Source organism: Conger conger, chromosome 3, assembly GCF_963514075.1.
Source record: "Conger conger chromosome 3, fConCon1.1, whole genome shotgun sequence".
NCBI classification, from domain to species: Eukaryota; Metazoa; Chordata; class Actinopteri; order Anguilliformes; family Congridae; genus Conger; species Conger conger.
This window is the reverse complement of record NC_083762.1, coordinates 78,332,644-78,355,189: the sequence shown is the minus strand read 5'-3', so window position 1 is coordinate 78,355,189 and position 22,546 is coordinate 78,332,644. Positions and strand designations below refer to the sequence as shown.

The 22,546-nt window shown below is 46.7% G+C and overlaps 2 protein-coding genes across 5 annotated transcripts in view; one reads left to right on the top strand and one right to left on the bottom strand.

The window, feature by feature from the left end:
* Positions 1 to 12,797, bottom strand: lancl1 (LanC antibiotic synthetase component C-like 1 (bacterial)). Of its 4 annotated transcripts, none has more exons than XM_061234315.1 (10): positions 12,614 to 12,797; positions 11,657 to 11,795; positions 9,211 to 9,328; positions 8,425 to 8,632; positions 7,489 to 7,636; positions 5,996 to 6,142; positions 5,330 to 5,512; positions 3,940 to 4,116; positions 1,942 to 2,014; positions 1 to 1,303 (listed from the first exon to the last, which is right to left on the bottom strand). In XM_061234315.1, the coding sequence occupies exons 2-10, from the start codon at positions 11,741 to 11,743 to the stop codon at positions 1,227 to 1,229; spliced, it is 1,218 nt and encodes a 405-aa protein (XP_061090299.1). In that variant the 5' UTR covers positions 11,744 to 11,795; positions 12,614 to 12,797; the 3' UTR covers positions 1 to 1,226. The 4 variants fall into 4 exon arrangements, with proteins under 4 accessions (XP_061090299.1, XP_061090298.1, XP_061090297.1 ...); XM_061234314.1 differs by lacking the exon at positions 12,614 to 12,797 and adding an exon at positions 12,300 to 12,457; XM_061234313.1 differs by lacking the exon at positions 12,614 to 12,797 and adding an exon at positions 12,265 to 12,414.
* The window catches only part of cps1 (carbamoyl-phosphate synthase 1, mitochondrial), a 73,371-nt gene continuing 63,499 nt past the window's right edge, over positions 12,675 to 22,546 (top strand). The window contains exons 1-12 of the mRNA XM_061234312.1: positions 12,675 to 13,202; positions 15,717 to 15,826; positions 16,584 to 16,728; positions 17,592 to 17,681; positions 18,064 to 18,120; positions 18,359 to 18,451; positions 19,263 to 19,352; positions 19,995 to 20,123; positions 20,804 to 20,910; positions 21,344 to 21,485; positions 21,760 to 21,837; positions 22,050 to 22,148. Of these exons, the coding sequence (XP_061090296.1) occupies positions 13,083 to 13,202; positions 15,717 to 15,826; positions 16,584 to 16,728; positions 17,592 to 17,681; positions 18,064 to 18,120; positions 18,359 to 18,451; positions 19,263 to 19,352; positions 19,995 to 20,123; positions 20,804 to 20,910; positions 21,344 to 21,485; positions 21,760 to 21,837; positions 22,050 to 22,148 (1,260 nt within the window). The 5' untranslated portion in view covers positions 12,675 to 13,082. The remainder of the gene's footprint in view (positions 13,203 to 15,716; positions 15,827 to 16,583; positions 16,729 to 17,591; positions 17,682 to 18,063; positions 18,121 to 18,358; positions 18,452 to 19,262; positions 19,353 to 19,994; positions 20,124 to 20,803; positions 20,911 to 21,343; positions 21,486 to 21,759; positions 21,838 to 22,049; positions 22,149 to 22,546) is intronic.

Sequence of the window (22,546 nt, the reverse complement as noted above, 5' to 3'; positions counted from 1 at the left end):
TGCAGAAGACCATTTTATTGCTGAGCTTGTGTAGCAGGGAAGCAATAGAGAAACAGTAGAATTTCAATGAAGAAACACAAACTAAAGTATGAGTTGAGTAGGAAGTGCTTACCCACTGTGTTTATCACAACAGTAACATAAAAACAAACCCATCTACCATTTATGTACAAAACGAAAAGTGTGTACAGCCATGCATTCGGAACAAAAATCTCATTGGCCAAATGTACCAAAGGTGGTTATTTAAGGAAACTAACACTGATCTTACCCATAGCAAAAGTGGACATGCATTTTACTGCATGACACATTAATTCCAGCAACTTACAGATGAATACACCAACCAGAGAAGAATATTGATAAGTGCCACATCATTGTACTGACAGCTACAACCAACAGAATATGTGAAGATGCGGGGGCAGTGGAGGCCTTGCTATGTGAAGGGCAGACATTGGCCTGGCCTTCCAGACCTCTGTATGGTTAACCTTCTGCCTACACACCTGCTGTGAAGTTTTCCAGTATAAAGCCAATTTTTTCTTTGTTTAATAAATTAATGGGTTTTTCAGTAAGAAGCATGAAGTGGCAAATCTTGTGTGAGTTCATATTCCATATTAGATGCATATAAAATAAAATAAATGCATAAATCTCGGTGGTCACCAGGTACCAAGGGAAAGTCACTTTTGAGCAAACTAAAAGCAGCAAGATCTGCATCATATGATTGTTTTTTTTTTTTTTTACAAATCTGAAACAACCTTTGGCCTGACAACCTCCTTTCGCAGCCAAAATCAAATATCTTTGCACATAAATTCTCCATCTGATGGATTCTAAGAAAAATTAAATTGATCGATGCAGCATAAAATGTCAGCCAAACCTAAAACTAGCTTTGCATCCCCCCATCGTCTCAATCATCCCTTTTCACAACTATTAGCATCTTTAGACAGACGCCCTTGGTCCAGTGTATCCACACCACACTGCGCTAGCTTCGTCACCAGCAGGTCTCTAAGACATGAAGATTCACATTAAGTGCAATGGACACAGCCACGGTTTTCAGGGTTATGAATGGCACGTTAGCACTAGCGGGGACAGCGCACTCAGAACGCACCAGGAAACGGCGCAGCGCACCCTGGAGCCGAACGACACAACACCCGGACACAACCCTCACAGCGGCCCCTCCGCCCTGCGACGGAGTGGGTGGACGTCCCACTGAGAGAAGTGCACGTAGGGCCGGGGATTCACATCTCAAACGCGGGGAACTTCGACCTCAGCGGCTGCAGAAGGTCCGCCAGGAAGTAGATGGTTCCAGCCATGCCTGGGGGAGGACGGAACACACATCAGAGCAGAGAACCAGGCGGAAAGAACTCCAATTCCCACAATGCTCTGCTCTCAAGCTGCTAAATCTGTTGCATCTGCCGATTATGCTGTGTGTGTTCTAGAGGCTGCGCTTATGTTCTGTGTGGTGTTAAACGCAGAGAGAGCTCTTTCTCCATTGGCTGAGACACAAAATACAGGGAACTGCTAATCTCGGATCCAGGAAAGCTCCAATATTATAACATACTAATGGTATAAAATGGTATTGTATCATTCATAGTCTATACCTTTCAGAGGATGGAATTGGCCTCAACATCATTTTCCCAGTTGTTAAGTAGACTACCTAACAAAAGTGTTATTTTCTTATTTTATTAATAATATTATGTTATTATTTAAAAAATGCAGAATACACCACAAGTACACAAATCACCTTTTCTCAGTAACACGTCATAATTCTGCTTTTCAGTATAGCTCAAAGAAATGCTAGTGTTTGGTAGTTTTTGGAGAAGCACGTCCCACAGCTGTGTTTAACACAGAACCCAATTATCAGTGCCCTAATCAGCACGAGCACGAGGATCGCTGCCGTCCAAACAAAACGTCTCGCTGTCACGCACTGGGCAGCCCTCTGCCCTAACCCACCTTCAAAGAGAGAGAAGGGCGTGTCCGGAGTCCGGCAGCCATGTTTGCCGTAGTCCATGCACCACTCTGCAAACTACAAGAGAAGAAGAAGAGTCCTTACAGAAGCTCTGTCTAGTCTCCTGACAAATGCTCCAATCACGCCACATTGGGAGACACGATTGCCCCAGGGGGGAAATATGATGTGAAAACATCAGAATCCACATTCTCCCTGTCATATAAGAGCTAATTCCTCCAGCTATTAAATGCAAAAGAGCTCCGATTACAAAGAGGGGCATCAGGAATCCTTCCAGTTATATTTGAGCGCGATGCTCATGAGAAAGATGTCACAAACCCTTTCTCTGCAGGAGCGCTGGATCAGAGCGCTGAAACCTGACCTGAACGGGATGGTTTATTTTCGGCTCCGCGTAAACGGCTGAGGCTCTTAAATCTGTTTGGCGGGAAGCGTGCCAGTGCGGCCGCCCTCCAAGACGCCCGTAAGACAAACCGCCTTTGGCACCGCTGCCAGCTCCCACGGGCATCGCCGCCAGCAGCCAATCACTTCGCATTCTGAGGGCTTCACAAGCGCTCCGGTTATGAGAGTCTCTGGCCCAGTAGCAGATTAAGCTAATCACAGGGGGTGTGCCAAGGACTCACAAATCATCACTGTCAGCGCTGCCTCTGGCACTGGGACTACAACTCCCACAAGCACTGCCTTTCTCTCACCTGCCGTTGTCATATCTGTTTCCTTTTCCCCCCTTTTTTTGAAGCCTGAAACTGATGTGACTGAAATCCAGTGTTTGTGAGAGTTGTAGTCTCAGTGCTAGAGACTACAACTCCCACAAGCACTGGCTTCAAAAATGGGGAAACGAAAATGGCAGCAGGTGAAGGCAGTGGAACAGGAAACAGGTATGTCAGGAAACCGGAAGTATTGTTGTTTACTTCCCCGATTAATAAAAAACCTGAACCCCTCTCTCTCGCCCTCTCCTCTCTCTCACCTTGCAGACCCTGTACAGGTGTTTGGGGGTATGGGGTCTGAACCCCTCTCACCTTGCAGGCCCTGTACAGGTGTTTGGGGGTATGGGGTCTGAACCCCTCTCACCTTGCAGACCCTGTACAGGTGTTTGGGGGTATGGGGTCTGAACCCCTCTCACCTTGCAGGCCCTGTACAGGTGTTTAGGGTTATGGGGTCTGAACCCCTCTCACCTTGCAGGCCGTGTACAGGTGTTTGGGGGTATGGGGTCTGAACCCCTCTCACCTTGCAGGCCCTGTACAGGTGTTTGGGGGTATAGGGTCTGAACCCCTCTCACCTTGCAGACCCTGTACAGGGTTATGGGGTCTGAACCCCTCTCACCTTGCAGGCCCTGTACAGGTGTTTGGGGGTATAGGGTCTGAACCCCTCTCACCTTGCAGACCCTGTACAGGTGTTTGGGGGTATGGGGTCTGAACCCCTCTCACCTTGCAGGCCCTGTACAGGTGTTTGGGGGTATGGGGTCTGAACCCCTCTCACCTTGCAGGTGCGGTACGGGTGTTTGGGGGTATGGGGTCTGAACCCCTCTCACCTTGCAGGCCCTGTACAGGTGTTTGGGGGTATAGGGTCTGAACCCCTCTCACCCTGCTGACCCTGTACAGGGGTATGGAGTCTGAACCCCTCTCACCTTGCAGGCCCTGTACAGGTGTTTGGGGGTATGGGGTCTGAACCCCTCTCACCTTGCAGGCCCTGTACAGGTGTTTGGGGGTATGGGGTCTGAACCCCTCTCACCTTGCAGACCCTGTACAGGTGTTTGGGGGTATGGGGTCTGAACCCCTCTCACCTTGCAGGCCCTGTACAGGTGTTTGGGGGTATGGGGTCTGAACCCCTCTCACCTTGCAGGCCCTGTACAGGTGTTTGGGGGTATGGGGTCTGAACCCCTCTCACCTTGCAAGCCCTGTACAGGTGTTTGGGGGTATGGGGTCTGAACCCCTCTCACCTTGCAAGCCCTGTACAGGTGTTTGGGGGTATGGGGTCTGAACCCCTCTCACCTTGCAGGCACGGTACAGGTGCTGGGGGGCGCCGGTGTGTTTGTAGAGCGCCAGGAATCCGTACGCGTTTCCTGCGGCTCCGTGACACAGGCCGTATCCCTTCTTCAGCAGACCCCACCTCCAGATCACCTCGCCGCACTGCAGAGCCTCGCCCAGGTACTGGTCCTCCCCGAAAACCTGCCAGGACAGGAACATGACACTCACTCCACACCCTGTCCTGACCCTGTCCTGTAGTGCTGCTACTGTTCTGGCGTGCAATCAGAATGTTCTCAGATGAACATTCTAATGCTGAGGTCACAATCAGTGCTGGTAACTGAAAGCAGTGGAACTCTAGAACACTCCAGAGCACCGAGTTAGAATTCCCTGCTGCCACTGATCTTAGCTCTTAGCGTAACACTCACATATTGGTGCTACTCAGAGGTCTGTGATTCATCACTGTGCACACTAGAGGGCATCAGTACACTGTGAGACAAACCAGACCAAGTACAGCCCCAAGCCAGTACTTTCTATGGAAAGGGTTCACAGACCTAGATCAGGCTTTCTTACACATACAATAACACAATATAATGATAAAAACAGGCTATTCGACCCAGCAATGCTCACCTTTTCCTACCACTAAAGTGTTGATAATGCTTAGTTTGCCTAAAAAGCTGGATAGTACACCCACATGTGGGTACACACGCACGCACACACACACACACACACACACACACACAGACAGACAGACCCGCCCGCGCACACACACACACACACACACACACACACACACACACACACACAGGGCTTTTACTGCAGGAGCAAACTGAATGAACAGCTCTCTCTCTGAGTCTGCTGTATGCACCCTGTGGGCCTGCAGTAACATGTAGACACACACACACACACACACACACACACACACACACACATGCTGTACTCACCCTGTGGGCCTGCAGTAACATGTAGACACACACACACACACACACGCTGTACTCACCCTGTGGGCCTGCAGTAACATGTAGACACACACACACGCTGTACTCACCCTGTGGGCCTGCAGTGACATGCACACACACACACACACACACACACACACACACACGCTGTACGTACCCTGTGGGCCTGCAGTAGCATGTAGACGACACACACACACACACACACACACACACACACACACACACACAGGCCTGCACACACACACACACACACACACACACGCACACACGCACACACGCACACGCACACACACGCACACGCACACACGCATGCGCGCACACACACACACACACACACACACACGCTGTACGTACCCTGTGGGCCTGCAGTAACATGTAGACGACACACACACACACACACACACACTCACACACACACACACACACACACAGCACACGCACGCACGCACTGTACTCACCCTGTGTGCCTGCAGTAACATGTAGACGACACCGGGGGCGCCGTGGCACCAGTGCACCAGCAGGTCGCGCGCGTCGCCCACACACGGGGGGAAGTTTCCCGACGGGAACTTGATCTGCCGCACGAAGTCCACGCTGGGCTTGACCAGCCTCACCAGCCTGTCGTCCCCCACCCCGAAACCAGGCTGCGGGGGGCACATGAGGACAGGTCAGAGGTCACGGGGGGCAGAGGAGGACAGGTCAGAGGTCACGGGCACACCAAGAATCGAGTTTCTTTTCTTAATGAGTCCACATTCCAAACCTTAACTTTTTTTTTTTTTTAAGATTTAGTGTTCGCTTTTTATTAGTCGACAGTTTTCGCGTGTGCTGAAGAATATTTTCGAAAATTGCACATGTACATGATTTATAATTGCTGATATAGTTTCTTTTTGGAGGTATCTGAAGTGCATTTTCTTGCATTAAAGCACATGCTCGTGAAAAATCAACCATTACAAAGGCAACAGGTTGTCAGGACCTTCGTAAAGCATCCACAATCTCCATTGCGCATAAACACTGTCTGGGCCAATCAAAAACAGGCAGGTTAATCAGAAAAGTCAGCAGCCAACATTCGCCAGCCAATGAGGTTCGCTTATTTGGGAAAGTGCCTCTCGCGGGCCAATAAGATTCACCTGCATGAGGAAGTAGTAGATTCCTGATAGGCCGTGGGCGGCACCGACGTAGTCTTCCTGGTACCACTCGTAGAAGAGCGGGCTCTTACTCTGGTACCGGCGCTTCATGGACAGCTTCTCCCCAGAGGCCAGGATGGCCTCGGAGATCTGAACAACATTAACAACTCAGCCTGAAACAGCCACCAGGGGCCACGGGCAGTATTAAACATCTCCATCGACCGCTTTCGCTGTGATAGAAATGGCACTTATCCGTCAACAACGCTTCTAAAACACGTAACGTGATTATGTGGTGGTCTGTGTAAACCCATGTTCGTAAGGAACGAGTACTTTTTTTATTGTTGCTTACATATTTTAACAAACCCGGTAAAATGTGATTCATCTAAATATCTAAAGCCTAGTTAATCCCTTTTTCATTATTGATCATTATTTTGTATTGTTACCAGTATGCAAACAAAGACATTTATACTTTATGGAATGTTGAATAATAAATATTAGCTGTAAACAAACTGCAACACCTTGCCTTTCATGGCGGGTTATTAAAGCAAAAGGACTCAGCCTTGGCCAAAATATATAATAGTATGCACACATTCACAGCACACCAAATACCACACAGATCAATGGCAGTGTTGTTTCATGGGATTTAGGACTTGCCTGAGGAGTGTCTTTGAATTATGCACTGAATTTTAAGCTTGAGGTCAATGTCTAATTATACATAATCCCTGTTAAAGAAACTAAAACTAAACTAAAAACTAAAATAAATAAAAATAAATACACTCGCAGCCATTGCCTTTTATGGAACATTGAGGTTTTCAGTTTGTTACCGTAACTAAGCTAAGCTAATGCCAAGCTAATGTTTATACGTGGCAATTTACTCCCTAGTAGGGCAGATTTGTGCGCAAACTTTGTGCCCTACAGTTGTGTAGCTGATGCTTTTATCCTAAAGCGACTTACAGTTGATTAGACTAAGCAGGGGACAATCCGCTCAGGAGCAATGTGGGGTTAAGGGCCTTGCTGATCTTATTGCGGCCACGCTGGGGCTTAAACCTCCAGGTGAAACACTCAAGCACTTTAGCTGCTAGGCCAGCGCTGCTCAACTCCTTGTCCTGCGGGCCGCAGTGTGTGCAGGTGTTTGCTTCAACCGTGCGCAACACCTCTCTCATTTCTCTCATTAATCCACCCGCTCCGTTCAGATAATACGCTAATTAGTGAAATCAGGCGGTGTAGCGCACGGTTGAAGCATACGCCAGTTGAGTAGCGCTGCAGATACTGCGGCCCGCAGGACGTGGAGTTGAGCAGCGCTGCAGACACTGCGGCCCACAGGACGTGGAGTTGAGTAGCGCTGCAGATACTGCGGCCCACAGGACGTGGAGTTCAGTAGCGCTGCAGATACTGCGGCCCGCAGGACGTGGAGTTGAGTAGCGCTGCAGATACTGCGGCCCGCAGGACGTGGAGTTGAGTAGCGCTGCAGAGGTTCCACAGGCTGCCTGGCTCACCTCTTGAATGAGCTGCACGGGGATCTTCTCCTGTCCGAACTGCTGGTTGATGAAGACGAGGGCGAAGAGGTAGCCGATCCGGCCGTACAGCAGCTCGTCTGGCAGCTTGCCCTCCCCCCTGACCACCGGCTGGTGGAGCTGCAGGAGCCTGGGGCATCGAGGGGGTGGAGAGGAGCATGACGCACCTGAGCCGAGCATCACTACCATACCTGCAAACCACTGCCGAGGAGACCCAATCACACGCCTGCTGAACAAAATGGCCGCCGTGCCTGCCGCTGCACACTAGGTTACAGTAAGGCTAGTTTCACATTCTTCTATTTAACCTATCAAGGTGTGAGGTCACAATTGCAGAACATGATTTGAATGTTCTGAACTTAACCGTAAAAGGCAAAGATAATCGTGCACGCGGCAAAGATGCACAAACGTAAATACAAAAGCTGACGACAGAGGTCGTAACAACGTTCCAGGGCTGATGTAACGATCACTACCGGACTGCAGACTGAAAGCACTGGAGTTCTAGAACACGGACGTAGAACGTTGAAACCGTCACTGCTCAGGGTTTGAATGCCGAGTGTTTCTTTGGACTGCAGTGCTGTACCGTGAATCCAGTTGTGATGGAAGAGTGGTGCTTATCTGAACCCACGATGGGTGGAGATACCACATGCTACCAATCCACGACTCATATAAAAGGTAGGTGGGTTGGGCTCCCTTGGCCACAATGTAACACTGCGGCACAATTGGTTCAGATAATGGGTTCAGGCTCTACCCATTTTCCACTCCACTCCCAGTGACAAATCAGCGGCCAATCCCACCTGGAGCAATCCGGGGTGCACAGATCTGACCGTGACGACACCGGGGCTTGAACCACCAGGTCCCCAGACCAGCGCCTGAGCCACCAGGCCATGGGCTCTGCCCCCCCCCCCCCCCCACACTGACCTCGTCAGACAGTCCTCGGCCTCCTGCGGCCGCTGCAGCCTGTGGTAGACCACGGCCGCGGTCGCTAGCGGCCCCGCGTCGCCGCACAGGAACGTCACCGAGCGGCGCGTCAGGCACTGCAGGCTGCGGCTCGCGTAGTCCAGCGCCCTCTGCAGGAAGGAGGCCTCGCCAAACACGTCGGAGAGGTGCAGGTACAGCAGGGCGATGCCTGAGGAGGGGGCGGGGGGGGTTACTGTTCTTCAGACGACGACGACGACGACGACAAATGGGGATTCATTCACCCACTCCTATGCACCCCAGGCTCAATTACATCATTGTTTAGGATTCAAACTCAGATTTCTGTGCTTGATTGATCTTGCCTGGTGCAACTGAGCCGCCCAAGAGGACCAGAAGGCGGGGTTTGCACTTTCCGAGAGTATTTAATCGGTTTCAATACCCCAGATAAACTCAGTAACGTTTAGAAATCCAAAGCAATTACACATTTGACCCAGGTCTGCTCCAGTGCGAAGAGTTGAAGACACACATCAGTGCTATTCAAGATGCCCATCCTTAATGACTGTTCATTCCTGACGCACATAAACATGTAAACATTTACTACTAGTCTGGACATTTACTACTACATCAGGAACAGCGGTTCCCAACCCTGTAACTGGAGATCTACCGTCCTGTAGGTTTTCACTCCAACCGTGACACCTCATTCAACAGCTAGAGCAGGTAATTGGTCGAATCAGGAGAGAAAACCTGCAGGATTGGTGGAGCACGTCAGCAGCCCGTGGTGAAACTCACCCGTCCATCCGGTGTAGCCGGTGCAGTCCCTGGGGTCAGCTGACCGGAGGCCATTTTCCATCAGGGAGAGAAGCTCATTGATCTTACTGCGCACACGCCCAGCAAAGTCCTCTGTCAGCTACAGGAACACACACATGCACATACACAGATCACACACACACAGAACACGTACACACACACAAGCATGCACACACACACACACACACACACACAGAACATGAACAGGCACGCAACACACGCACAGACACAACACACACACACACACAAACATTTTTAATTAGCCAAAGTAAAACTGACATTTAAAAAAAACAAAACTTATGGCTCTACTCCACAAACCACTTTTTAGCCACTGCAGACCTCTCTCGCTGCTTGGCATGTTGTACAAAGTGTATACTCGCTTGGGTGATCGCGAGAGGCAGTTTTAAATGTCTTTCAACCCGACTACTGCCCTTACAAGCATCACTGCATAATGTGATCTGCCCACAGTGGAAATGACACCTTTATTAGACCGTTCTTCACACAATGATGGCCACTAGTCTTCGCCATTAACAAAACTATTATACAAATTTTTTTTTCCCCACTGCAGAAAAGCGAGCAAGTGATTTAAATACACATCATTAAAATGTTATTTTAATTACTCATTACCTTGTACTGCCTGTAAGCCAATTTGTTCTGTTGACACTTTAATTTATGTGTGCAATATGTCCACATCCTGCTGCATAATGAGATATGAAAATCCCTGACATATGGTATTTGGAACAGTATTTCAAATGGAGAGGACCTTTCTCTATAAGTCAGAACTGAACAGGCCTGTGTGTGTGTGTGTGTGTGTGTGTGTGTGTGTGTGTGTGTGTGTGTGTTTGTATGTACTGTGAGTACTTTAACATGGGCGGCTAAATGCAGTCCTGGCCCGGTCTGGTTCAAATGGAGAGGAACTTTCTCTATAAGTCAGAACAGAACAGGCCTGTGTGTGTGTGTGTGTGTGTGTGTGTGTGTGTGCATGTGTGTGTGTGTATGTGTACTGTGAGTACTTTAACATGGGCGGCTAAATGCAGTCCTGGCCCGGTCTGGTTCAAATGGAGAGGAACTTTCTCTATAAGTCAGAACAGAACAGGCCTGTGTGTGTGTGTGTGTGTGTGTGTGTGTGTGTGTGCATGTGTGTGCATGTGTGTGTGTGTATGTGTACTGCGCGTACTTCAACATGGGCGGTTAAACGCAGTCCCCCCCCCCCCCCACCCCCGGCCCAGTGTAGTCTGGTCCGGTCCGATTCAAAGTGAGGCGTGAAAAAGACACCGCTGACACATCCAGGTCCAATTACTTCTGCCTGGCATGAGTGTGCACAGACTGCTGAATCCACAGCTCCGGAGTCAGCCATTCCCAGCGCACTCAGCAAACGCTCAACCTGCACTTAATCCCACGCATATGCGATTCGCTATTGTCACCCAGCGCAACTGGAGGCTGCAGAGGAGCGGAACTTAACTGGACAAAAGGCCACAGGCAACCAGGGCAGCCATGTTCAGGAGAAGCTACTCTACAGAACCCATTGCTTTTTCATTATAGACCCCTTATATTACCGTCTCAATGCAAAACTACACTCAGTGAGCACTTTTTTATTTATTTATTAGAATTATTTCTTTGATTTATTAAGTCTCCTGCTGCTGTAGCCTATCCACTTAGAGGCTTGAGGCATTGTGTGTTCAGCGATGCTCTTCTGCTCACCACTGTTGTAATGTATGGTTATTTGCCCTACTGTCACCTTCCTGCCAGCCTAGACCTCTCTCACTAACAATGCGTTTCTTCCTGCAGAACAGCTGCTCACTGGATGCTTTTTGGTTTTTGCACCATTCTCTGCAAACTCTAGACTGCTGTGCATGAAAATCCCAGGAGATAAGCAGTTTCTTTTCATGCCAGCAAAAGTGGTTTCTTCAATGTGGGTCATACACACTGCATTGAGCAGTGTGTACACGGAACTTATGCAGTCCATCTAAGCTCGGTTATTGCTTATTATGCGTAAGATATGCATCAACTGTGTGTGTAATTCAGAATTCTGCTTTCCACACACTCAACTGCACAATACTCCAATAACAATGCTGTCATACAACACAAAACTAGGGAGCATTTTGTACTGACTGGACAGTGGGATATCAGCAGGTTAAAGCTATACACAGGGACATTGTATTAGGCCAACAAGTGCAGTAAGTGCACCAGGTCTACTTTTTGCTTCGTAGGAATGGTTGGGCAGGAACTAGACGTACCATAAACTAAATGTGCTCTGCATCAGTTTCAGAAATGATTGTTTAGGGCTGTTAGCCATTGGGATATATAGTTGTGCTCAGCCGTGACAGTGCGGTGTAGGTGCAAGTTACTGTGTTATGATCCGTTTGTTCGTTTATGTTTGTTTTTGCATACTTCGGGGCCAAAATAGCTTGCAATTACGGCAACTTACTTTGCCCTGCGAGTCGAACAGGTGTTGTGTGCAGGCGGGCGTCCCATCATAATCTGTATACGGATTCTTTAAAGCTCTAGTATCCATAATTCTCGGGGTGGCGCTGTTCAGATTCTGGTTCAGATAACGCTGGGTCGTCCTGAAAATTAGACGACGAAGTGAGTTAACAGGCCTGCAACATTTTTACCAGACGTATAACGTGCAAATCTGCAGACAGAACAATGCAAACTAACGCTGTGACCGATTGCATCTTCAACATGCCAATGTATCCACCAATATATATTTTCACGAACTACAGACCGTGGACCAATAGTTACGTAATGCATTTTCATTTGCAACCAGCTAGTCAAGCGCAACTAGCTTGCCAGTTCAGCTCAATTGTTCTTGACTTTAAATTGATCAAAGCCATTCATGCGTTGTTTAGCGAGAAAGCTCGCTAACGATACGTAACGATACGAACGCACTGTATACAATCCTGCATGCTAGCAAGCTAGCTAAGCAGCTGTCAAAGGAGTATGCTTACTCGAACAATAACACTAGCTACCAAACTTAACGGTACACTCAAGTGCACACTAACATACTGCATATGCACTAACTAGCTAGCTTACCGCAAACAAAACTTGTAGTTTAGTCGGCTATATACCTTCTTAAGCGTTAACAGGCGTGCAGACCACATTCATAACCCGTTCTTTGTGATTTCTCTGGTTGGCTAACTGCGTAGTTACGTACACAAATAGAGCATGCGCTTCTGTCAAAAAATACTCTAAGGAAGTGAGCTAGCTATAACACTAGCAGAGCCCAGTCAAACTCATTATGAGTTAAAAATACATGTCTATGATCTAATAATAGATATCTAGGCTAGCTAATTTCGTATCAGCCCCTACCCCGTTTCAGACAGCATGCTAGTGAAAATAGCTAGCATATCAAAACGATCAAGACCATTTCAGTGATACACACCTGGAAGAATAATGCAAGTTGTATACAATGTATTGCTAAATACGAAAACGCGGGGGGATGATGCTATTGTAGAAAATTACATTATTTCTTAGCAAAGCAATACATTACTCGGGAATGTCTCACAGAACATTCGTGCTCCACCCCAGAGCTGAACCTCACCGATGGCTCACCCTAAACGCACATCGAATGCAACCGAGCCAACCATAAACGAGAGCGCGTTATGAGCGAGGAGATTAGCAACTTTGCACCCTGTCCCGTTCTACTACTTATGACCATATAGTGGCCGAGAGACACGCGGACAGCTGAGAAGCACACCTCACCCAGACCTGTCAAATGTTTTAGTCTGTCAAGCGAATTACTTATTGACATACAATCCAGGACAAGTTCTGTTACTTAGCTAAGTTACCATACGTTGAGTCTCCGAAGAAATAGTTCTAACTGGGACACTATACAAAAGAGACAACGGAAAATGACACACATTTTGACAGCATGTAATATTGCCAGGACCCTAAAGCACGGATGGTCTTTAGGAAGAATCAGACATTTTGCCGCCTGGAAATCAAACGGAATAAGGTTATATAGTGTCAAGGTAAGCGAACGGCGTATTCCCCAGCTTGCTACATACATATCGATTCAGTGATCGAATTTTATTCCTGTTTGAAATGTCTGATAGTTTGCAAGTAACTTTCAATTGAACTGGGACTCACTTACCTTGTGTTTCTCCATTACCGGATGTATTTTTCTTACGCTGAAAGTATATTGGTAAAACTTAGACTATGTTAACTGTTCCAAGCTAGCGACCACACAACCTGTATATTATTCCTTCGTCAATTTAAATTGATAAATTTTGTATTACATGTCGTTTATGTATATGAATGTAAAGTTTATGAATACATTTTACTATGCTTGGTTCAGCAGTTTTCAGCTGATTGAAAAGTTCTGCAGAGATCTGCATGCCAACAAGCATCATGAAACTTTACCAGTGTGACCTTATGACCATTACAACATATTGGAATTTTGAAGATTATCAAATCATTCCTTCACCAAATTGTAACCTTTTTACCACTTCCAAACATCCAGAAAGAAAGCACCAAACTTTAATGTTAACTATCTCAGCCATTGACTGATTTACAGAAATGGAAGACCACTCAACTGGTACTACTTACCAAATACATGCAAGCAACAACAATGTTATTACACAAAATGTTTGCCCATAGCCTAATAGATGATGCGCATGTGTCATATTTACAGACATAATATGGCAAGTAGAGACTGGCACACATATTTTCAGGCACATCTGGACCAAGGTTCTTGCATATCCATCCAGTTGTTCTGGAGCACCTGCTCTTTTAATGTTTTTCACAAAATTCAAAATGGCGTAAAATCTTAAGTGGGTTAGGCTATGGCTTTTGTAAGGCACATTAGTTCCTTGTGAGGAGAGAGATCTATGCCATATTTCATCACTCTAGGTCAAATGGGGTGAGAGGGGATGAGCTTTCAAAGCTTTGACCATGACTGACTCATTATTCCACCACCATGTGGACAACTTGGAAGCTTTATACAAGCGCAATGCTCACTGTGAATATTATGGAGTTGGAATGGCTTGGCTATCTTAAAGCAGTGGGAGGAGTGGCATGCAGTCATTTTGGCAGAAAGCTTGCACCAATGACTGACATTGTCTTGGAGTTTTCATTGGGATGAGTTTCATGCACTGGCGTGAGTTGTTCTTCTTTTCAGTGAGGCCTTCTAGCTAGGATCCCAGTCTGGGATCATAATCAAGCAAAGCCAACTAAATATGCCTTGCAAATATGTATTGGTGAAACATTATTGACAAAATTGTTATAGTCCTACAAAAGGAAACCAAATCACGGTATAGTTATTTGATTTAATATGATATTTGTAATGCTGTTGTATTTGAAAGGGACATGAATATAAGCCACAGTGGCTGTTCTGCTCAAGCAATATGGTTATTCCTTCTCTCAAGATGAATATTGGAATGTGAACAACTGCCATTATTACAGGATGTTGATTTATAGCAATAATCTGCATTAGACCTAGATTGTGTCTGCCTGTCACATATACAAATATGACTACAGTGATTCTGTGGAGCGTATAACCAGGAAAGATCTGGATGTACTCAATGTGACACACACACATGCGTGTGCACACACAATAAATCTAATAGGAGCCCTGTGAACCCTGTGAAAGTGTGTTTTGTCAGGCTAAATGGTTCTTATGACAGTGGGGTTCCATGAAGAACTAAACTGGGTCCCTGCATGGAATAAAGCCAAAGAACCATTTCAGAACCCTTTTTTTCCTAAGAGTGTATGAGATAAATAAAAGTTAAATACCCATCTGAAGTGGAGCAATCCGCTCATGTTTAATTTATCTGCTGGGAATTCTCCAGAATCAAATATCCTTAGTCTGTTAGACGCTTGGGAAAAAATAAATAACTGACTTCTGCTCTCATACTGAACAACATTAATCAATAAACAGCTCACTATTCATAAGTGCTTAGGGCTCCTGAGGGAGGTATAAAATGCACATTTTTATTACATATCACAAAAACTTTACAGAAAAAAAAAAACAATTATACTGTCTGGAAGCATAGACACAAAGTTTCTTTTTAATCTTACAGTATTTGTGTATCCATCCATCTATCCATCCATTATGTAACCTGCATATTCCTGCACTGTACAAAAATGACACACCTATACAGTGCTTGATACAATGAATGTATGTTAACAGATTAATCAATAATATTATGTGTAATATCAATTAAATCAATAATTTTATGTTATAATGTTATTTTTACTGTGTGGAGCCTATCTAATTAGAAATAAGATTTGAATTGTAAATGTGAGACTAAAATACTTGAGACCGCCTTTTTTTTTTTTTTTTTTTTGCAGTGTAGACTTGTATACTATGTATTCATTTAACCTTGACCTGTGTGCATCGTGATAGAGAATGTGCAAGCCCTCTGATTATCTGTGCGAGTGAGTTGTTGGGGCAGCGTTTTGTATGCGACGAACCTGATTGGACAGCACGCACATAATCTGACCTCTGACCTCTGACCTCTGATCCCTCCTCTCCACGGCCCCAGGCCCAGTTGGCACACTTGGTTCTGGAGGATGGCACGCGAATGAAGGGCTTTTCCTTCGGACACGGACGCTCCGTCTCCGGGGAGCTGGTCTTCAACACGGGCCTGGTGGGGTAAGACCTGTGGCTCACGGACACGTAACTGTTTTGGATTCTAATTCTTTTCTGTCCTCAGTTGAACTTGCCTGGTGCAATTGAGCCCACCAGGAGGGCGGGGTTTGCACTTTTTGAGAGTATTTCGTAGGTTCCAATACACCAGGCAAGCTCAGTAAAGTGTAGAAATTTGAATACAAAATATTTACGTATCTGGTGGTCCATGATCTCATCAGGTACTAATGATGACCAGGCACTGTTTTTCTTTCACAAAACATGTGTTTTCATAGTCCTTCATTAGGCCCTGAAAAATGGTTTACCAAGGTTTACTTTAAGTGGGGTGGCATTATAAAAACAGAATGTAGTCATCTTCACATATGCACATTTCTCAGACAATCTGAATTATTATGATTATTATTATTAGTTGCAGTAGTAGCAGTGGTTTTAATAGTAGTAGTAGTAGTAGTGGTGTTGGTTTTAGCAGTAGTAGTAGTAGCAGTAATAGTAGTAGTAGTAGTAGTAATAGTAGCAGTTGGTGTTGGTTTTAGTAATTTTAGTAGCAGTAGCAGTAGTAGTAGTAGTAGTGGTGTTGGTTTTAGCAGTAGTAGTAGTAGTAGTAGTAGTAGTAGTAATAGCAGTAGCAGTACTAGTAGCAGTAGTAGTAGTAGTAGTAGCAGCAGTAGTAGTAGTAGTCGTAATAGCAGCAGTAGTAATAGCAGTAACAGCCACGCACCTGTTCCCAAGATGAACTTCGTGATATGACACCCTCCTGGCACAGTTACCCAGAAGCTCTGACCGACCCCAGCTACCGAGGTCAGATCCTCACCCTCACCTACCCGATCGTGGGGAACTACGGCGTCCCCAACACCCAGGAGCTGGATGCCCTGGGCCTCCGGAGGCACGTCGAGTCCGACCGGATCCAGGTGAGACCCCTCACATAGACCCCTCACATAGACCCCCCCGGGTTAAAATGACACCTGTGGGGTTCACTGGGAATTAGGGATACACAATACACCACTGTAAAAACAGAAAAAAAAGGATATCTCAACAGGTCATTTTCATATTTACATTACCTTTGATTCATCTTATTTCTATTACTTTTTTGCTAAATAAGACAAAAATATTTCTAGTGAGGTGAGACGTTATTTAAAGATTTGCCTATGGGGTAAGAACATGCAAACAGTGCCGTGTCCTATCCAGGCAAAGGTATTTACATCCTGTATCGTAAGCCGCATGCATCAACTGTTTGGAGTGAAGATAGTTATAGTCAGGTGCTCCTAAAGCACAGATCATTGATATAATGTCAAAAGGATGCTAGCACTCGTATTATTTATTTGAAAGTTTTCCTTACAATTATAATTAAACGTGTGCATCACAGAGATGTAGGCTGTCTGGAAGTAAGCAGAATGCACATTATGTTATCTAGGGGAAGAGTTTATTGAGGGCAGCGTAGCAAATAATTGTTTTTGCAAAGACAATAGATTAGCACTTAGATTATTCCTAGCTTTCTGTAAAACGCTTTCCTGGATTTTCTTAGCCGATAGACCTGGAGTATTTGTAATCGATTGAAATAATGTTCTGCAATTGGCTAAGCTTGCCAGGTGTATTGGAACAAATGAAATGATCCTGAAAGTATGAACAGTACACACCTGCTCCTCTTAGCATGCTGAAACGCGCCAGGCGAGATCAATAAAGCACAGAAAAGTATTTGAATGAAAAACAAACTCTATTTGAGCCCACGGCTGTGCTGTATTAATGTGCTGGGGGATTGGGGGTGTATCTGCAGGTCTCAGGGCTGCTGGTGCAGGACTACAGCCATGACTACAGCCACTGGAACTCAGTGAAATCTCTGGCTCAGTGGCTGCAGGAGGAGGAGGTATCTGGTTCCTCTGTGTTTTTTCAGCATCTCTGAACACGTCGGTGTGATTTCTGTGTCATCGGTACAATTCCTAATGTTAAAGAGGGCGGGTTGCTTGGTATACCTTTACTTTGGAGGTTGTCTCATGTGTTTCAGAAAGCCCTATATTGCTTTTTAACAAATGATGAAATGATAAAATTTGTAGTTCATTGTTTGTGAACTCAGTGGATGTGATTTCTGTGTAGTCAGTACAACTTCTAATGTTAAAGGGGGCGGGTTGCTTGGTGTACCTTAACTTTGGAGGCTGTCTCATATGTTTTTATAAAGCCCTCTATTAATATTATTTTACGAATATTGATGACATTTTCAGTCGATCGTTTGTCTGTGTTTGTCTCCAAAGGTCCCTGCCCTGTATGGTGTGGACACCAGAATGCTAACTAAGATCATTCGAGACAAGGTGCCGCTTTTCAGCTATCACTTAATCACAGCAGTGGGAATTTATTAGGTTATATTGCTAATGCTATAACCACCTTTCATTTATTGTGTAGTATATAGTATAGTGTTCATTTCTCCCCAGTATGGTTTCATTTTGCCGACACATTAACTTATAATAAGACAAATGCATATTTTGTACTAGGTAATATAAATGAATAGATAATAATAATGCTGTTGTAAATTACCTTGGGAATCTCTAGGGCACGGTTTTGGGGAAAATCGAGTTTGACGGGCAACCAGTGGAGATTTCCGATCCCAATCAGCGCAATCTAGTGGCTGAGGTGTCCACAAAGGTGAGAACTTTCTGACGATTTCCTCTTTTTATTGTCAGCAATGCGTTAGTAACGCAGCTAGTAGTACTGACATGTACTTGTTAAAATCAGTTAATTTATATTATTTCTGTTGTGTTTTAGTTTTGGGGAGGGTGAGGGTGAACTCCCACAGGGTAAGTGGTTTGGGCACTGTACACTTTGTCCTCAGTCATGGGCATCACCCGCAGTCTGCTATGGCTAAAGCTCTTTACATGGCATGTAGTGTAACTCCATCCATCCATCCATCCATTATCTGAACCCGCTTATCCTGAACAGGGTCGCAGGGGGGCTGGAGCCTATCCCAGCATACATTGGGCGAAAGGCAGGAATACACCCTGGACAGGTCGCCAGTCCATCGCAGGGCACACACACCATCCGCTCACACACTCACACCTATGGGCAATTTAGACTCTCCAATCAGCCTAACCTGCATGTCTTTGGACTGTGGGAGGAAACCGGAGTACCCAGAGGAAACCCACGCAGACACGCAAACTCCGCACAGAGAGGCCCCGGCCGACGGGGATTCGAACCCAGGACCTCCTTGCTGTGAGGCGGCAGTGCTACCCACTGCACCATCCGTGCCGCCTGTAGTGTAACTCATTTTCCTTTAACTGAAATGAATGAGTCCCACGGTGTCCATCTCAGGGTCCATCGTCAGATCCGGTGTCCTCCCTGCTTTAACCTCCCCCGTAATCCACCGTAACATCCTCTAAAGGAGCAGTGCTCCAGGCATGTCGTTGCGTTGTGCCCTCATGCGCTTGACCTGTGTTCCGGACCTGTGTTGCCCTTGAAGGAGACAGTGGTGTTTGGGAAAGGAAACCCCATCAAAGTGGTGGCTGTCGACTGTGGGATCAAGCACAACATAATCCGTCTGCTGGTGAAGGTAAGAGAGTGGTGTTCTGCAGGCATTCTACACTGCAAAATGGCTGATCTTAACACGTGTTTTAGTCTTGTAATACGACTTAAGGTCTTTTTTTTTTATCTTAAGCGGAAAATATTAGCTTGTTTGCTTGACAAGAGGAGTTGTCTTATCCCGTTGGCAAATCTTGAAACGAGTCCAACTGTCTTGCCTTATCGGGACTATTTTTGTCTTATTTAGCAAAGAAAAGGGTCAACTTTAGGGTGCACTGTTGAAGTTGAAGTTTTGGGGTTGTTGAAGGTTGGCCTTTGTGGTCCTCGGTCAGTGTTAGGGTCCACTGTTGAAGTTTATGTTCAAGTGTTAATGTTTTTGAGTTAAGGTTTAGCTGAAGGTCTGTTCTTGGCTCAGTGTGTAGGCCAGTTTATAGTCCAGCGACGAAGTGTCACTCGACTGAAATCGCAGTTCTGTTCTCGTCCGACTGTCGTAGACTGTGGTCCTTGTCCTTAGCAAAATATATATATATATTATACTCACCCAGAGTATAAACCGTTTGTCACAGCGACATCCATTACACGTTACCAGATGCTCTGTCCCTGGACTATGAGCTGGATAAGGTGCACTGTCGATTGACTGGGTGGTGGGTGTCTCTGCCGTGTGTGTGTGCAGAGGGGGGCGGAGGTCCACCTGGTACCCTGGGACCAGGACCTGATGAGTCTGGAGTACGACGGCCTGTTCATCTCCAACGGCCCCGGAAACCCAGCGCTGGCTGAGCCCCTCATCCACAACGTCCGCAAGGTAGCGTGTGGGGTGGAGTAGTGGGGAGCTGCTAGCCTAGCGGCTAAGGTGCGTGACTAGGACCGGGAGGGTTGGGGGTTCAAGCCACAGTGTGGCTACAATGGAGCGGCATTGACTCAGGCAGTAAGAGCAGTTGTCTGGCAGTCGGAGGGTTGCCGGTTCGATCCCCCGCTGGTTGGTGCCTTGCATGCATGTATGGGTGAATAAGAAGCATCAATTGTACAGCGCTTTGGATAAAGGCGCTATATAAATGCCAACCATTTACCATTAACCATTAAATCCATGTAAATATAAAATGGTAAATGGCAGACATTACATTATTGGCACTTGGCAGACGCTCTTATCCAGAGCACGTACAATTGATTAGACAAAGCAGGAGACAATCCTCCCCTGGAGCAATGCAGGGTTAAGGGCCTTGCTCAAGGGCCCAACGGCTGTGCGGATCTTATTGTGGCTACACCGGGATTAGAACCACCAACCTTGCGTGTCCCAGTCATTTACCTTAACCACTACGCTACAGGCCGCCCCACAACCTTAACCTCTACGCTACAGGCCGCCCCAGACATTTCCCCCGGTCCCCTCCTGGGATCTCCGTCCTCAGCTGAACTTCAGTGTGATCACGTGTGTTGTGATCACGCGTGTTGTGATCAGGCGTGTGACTGAGTCACCTGTGCTCCCAGGTGCTGCAGAGTGAGCGTCCTCAGCCCGTGTTTGGGATCTGCATGGGGAACCAGATCACCGCCCTGGCTGCAGGAGCCCGGTCTTACAAACTGCCCATGGGAAACAGGTACATCGCAAACACATCACACCCCTACCACTATTCTAGAGATTCCTGTATTAGATTATCCGATGGGACAGTGACATAATGGGTCTCATTACCCGATGGGACAGTAACATACTGGGTCTCATTACCCAATGGGACAGTAGCATAATGGGTCTCATTACCCAATGGGACAGTAGCATAATGGGTCTCATTACCCGATGGGACAGTAACATACTGGGTCTCATTACCCAATGGGACAGTAGCATAATGGGTCTCATTACCCGATGGGACAGTAACATACTGGGTCTCATTACCCAATGGGACAGTAGCATAATGGGTCTCATTACCCAATGGGACAGTGACATAATGGGTCTCATTACCCAATGGAACAGTGACAAAATGGGTCTCATTACCCAATGGGACAGCGACATAATGGGTCTCCTGTGTGTCCCCACAGGGGTCAGAACCAGCCGGTGGTGAACGTGATGACAGGTCGGGCCTTCATCACGGCTCAGAACCATGGCTACGGCATCGACAGCCAATCACTGCCCCCCGGCTGGAGCCCGCTCTTCGTCAACGCCAACGATGGCACCAACGAGGTCATCACCATGGCAACATTACATTACAGTTATTTTGCTTCTGCATGTTACAGTAGTCCTAGCCAGCCCAGTTCAGAAAGTTAAGTCCCTGCCAAAGTTGTTGTACTGTAAGTGGCTCAGTGTGTCTCCAAACTTTGTTGGTCCCTGTGAAGTTGATTGTATAGAAGGCCTGAAGTGTTAGGAGTCACAGTGATATCAATCACATTAGGCAGTGTGTTTTTGTGCTGGTGTGCTTGACGGATTAATCACAGCATATGGGCCTTCTTTCTCTTAGGGGATCATGCACAACTCCAAGCCCATCTTCACAGCGCAGTTCCATCCCGAGGCTAAAGGTGGCCCCACAGACACTGAGGTAGCTCCACCGACAGGCCTCCGCTCAAAGACAGCCGATCATGAACTCAATTTTCTTCTTAATGACCGAGACAGTGATGCATTTCCTCTGCACAGCCGTTGGTCACCGAGGCTGTAAGAGATCTTTTGCTGTGCTGGGTGGCTGTGATTCATTGGAACGGTGACAGCGTGTCATTCAGGTGAAACTTTAATGTCCTTTTTGCTACGTTTCAGTTCCTGTTCGACAGCTTCATCGCCGTGATAAAGAAGGGACAGGGAGGCAGCATCGTTTCTGTGATGCCGAAGAAAGCTGACCTTCCCCAGAGGCCACAGGTGTGTGTCAGACCCTCACGATGCTCACGTGGGTCTTTCAGAGAGACACTGCGTAGCAACGGCTTAGGGTATTAACTGTCCATTACACGAGCCTACTCACAGCGAAGTGGACGGTTAAAGAGCCTTGTCTTTCCAATGCTGTTATTGAGAGCATACTGTGGGGTAGGGATAATCAAATACAAATCCAGCCCTTCTTTTCTCCCGGGTACTACCGATTAGACCAGCGCTACTGAACTCCACATCCTGCGGGCTGCAGTGTCTACGGGCATTCGCTCCTACCGCGCGCTACACCACCTGATTTCAGTAATTATTTTACCTGCTTGGTTCAGATAATAAGCTAATTAGTGAAATTAGGCGGTGTAGCGCATTGTAGGAGCAAATGCCTGCTGACACTGCGG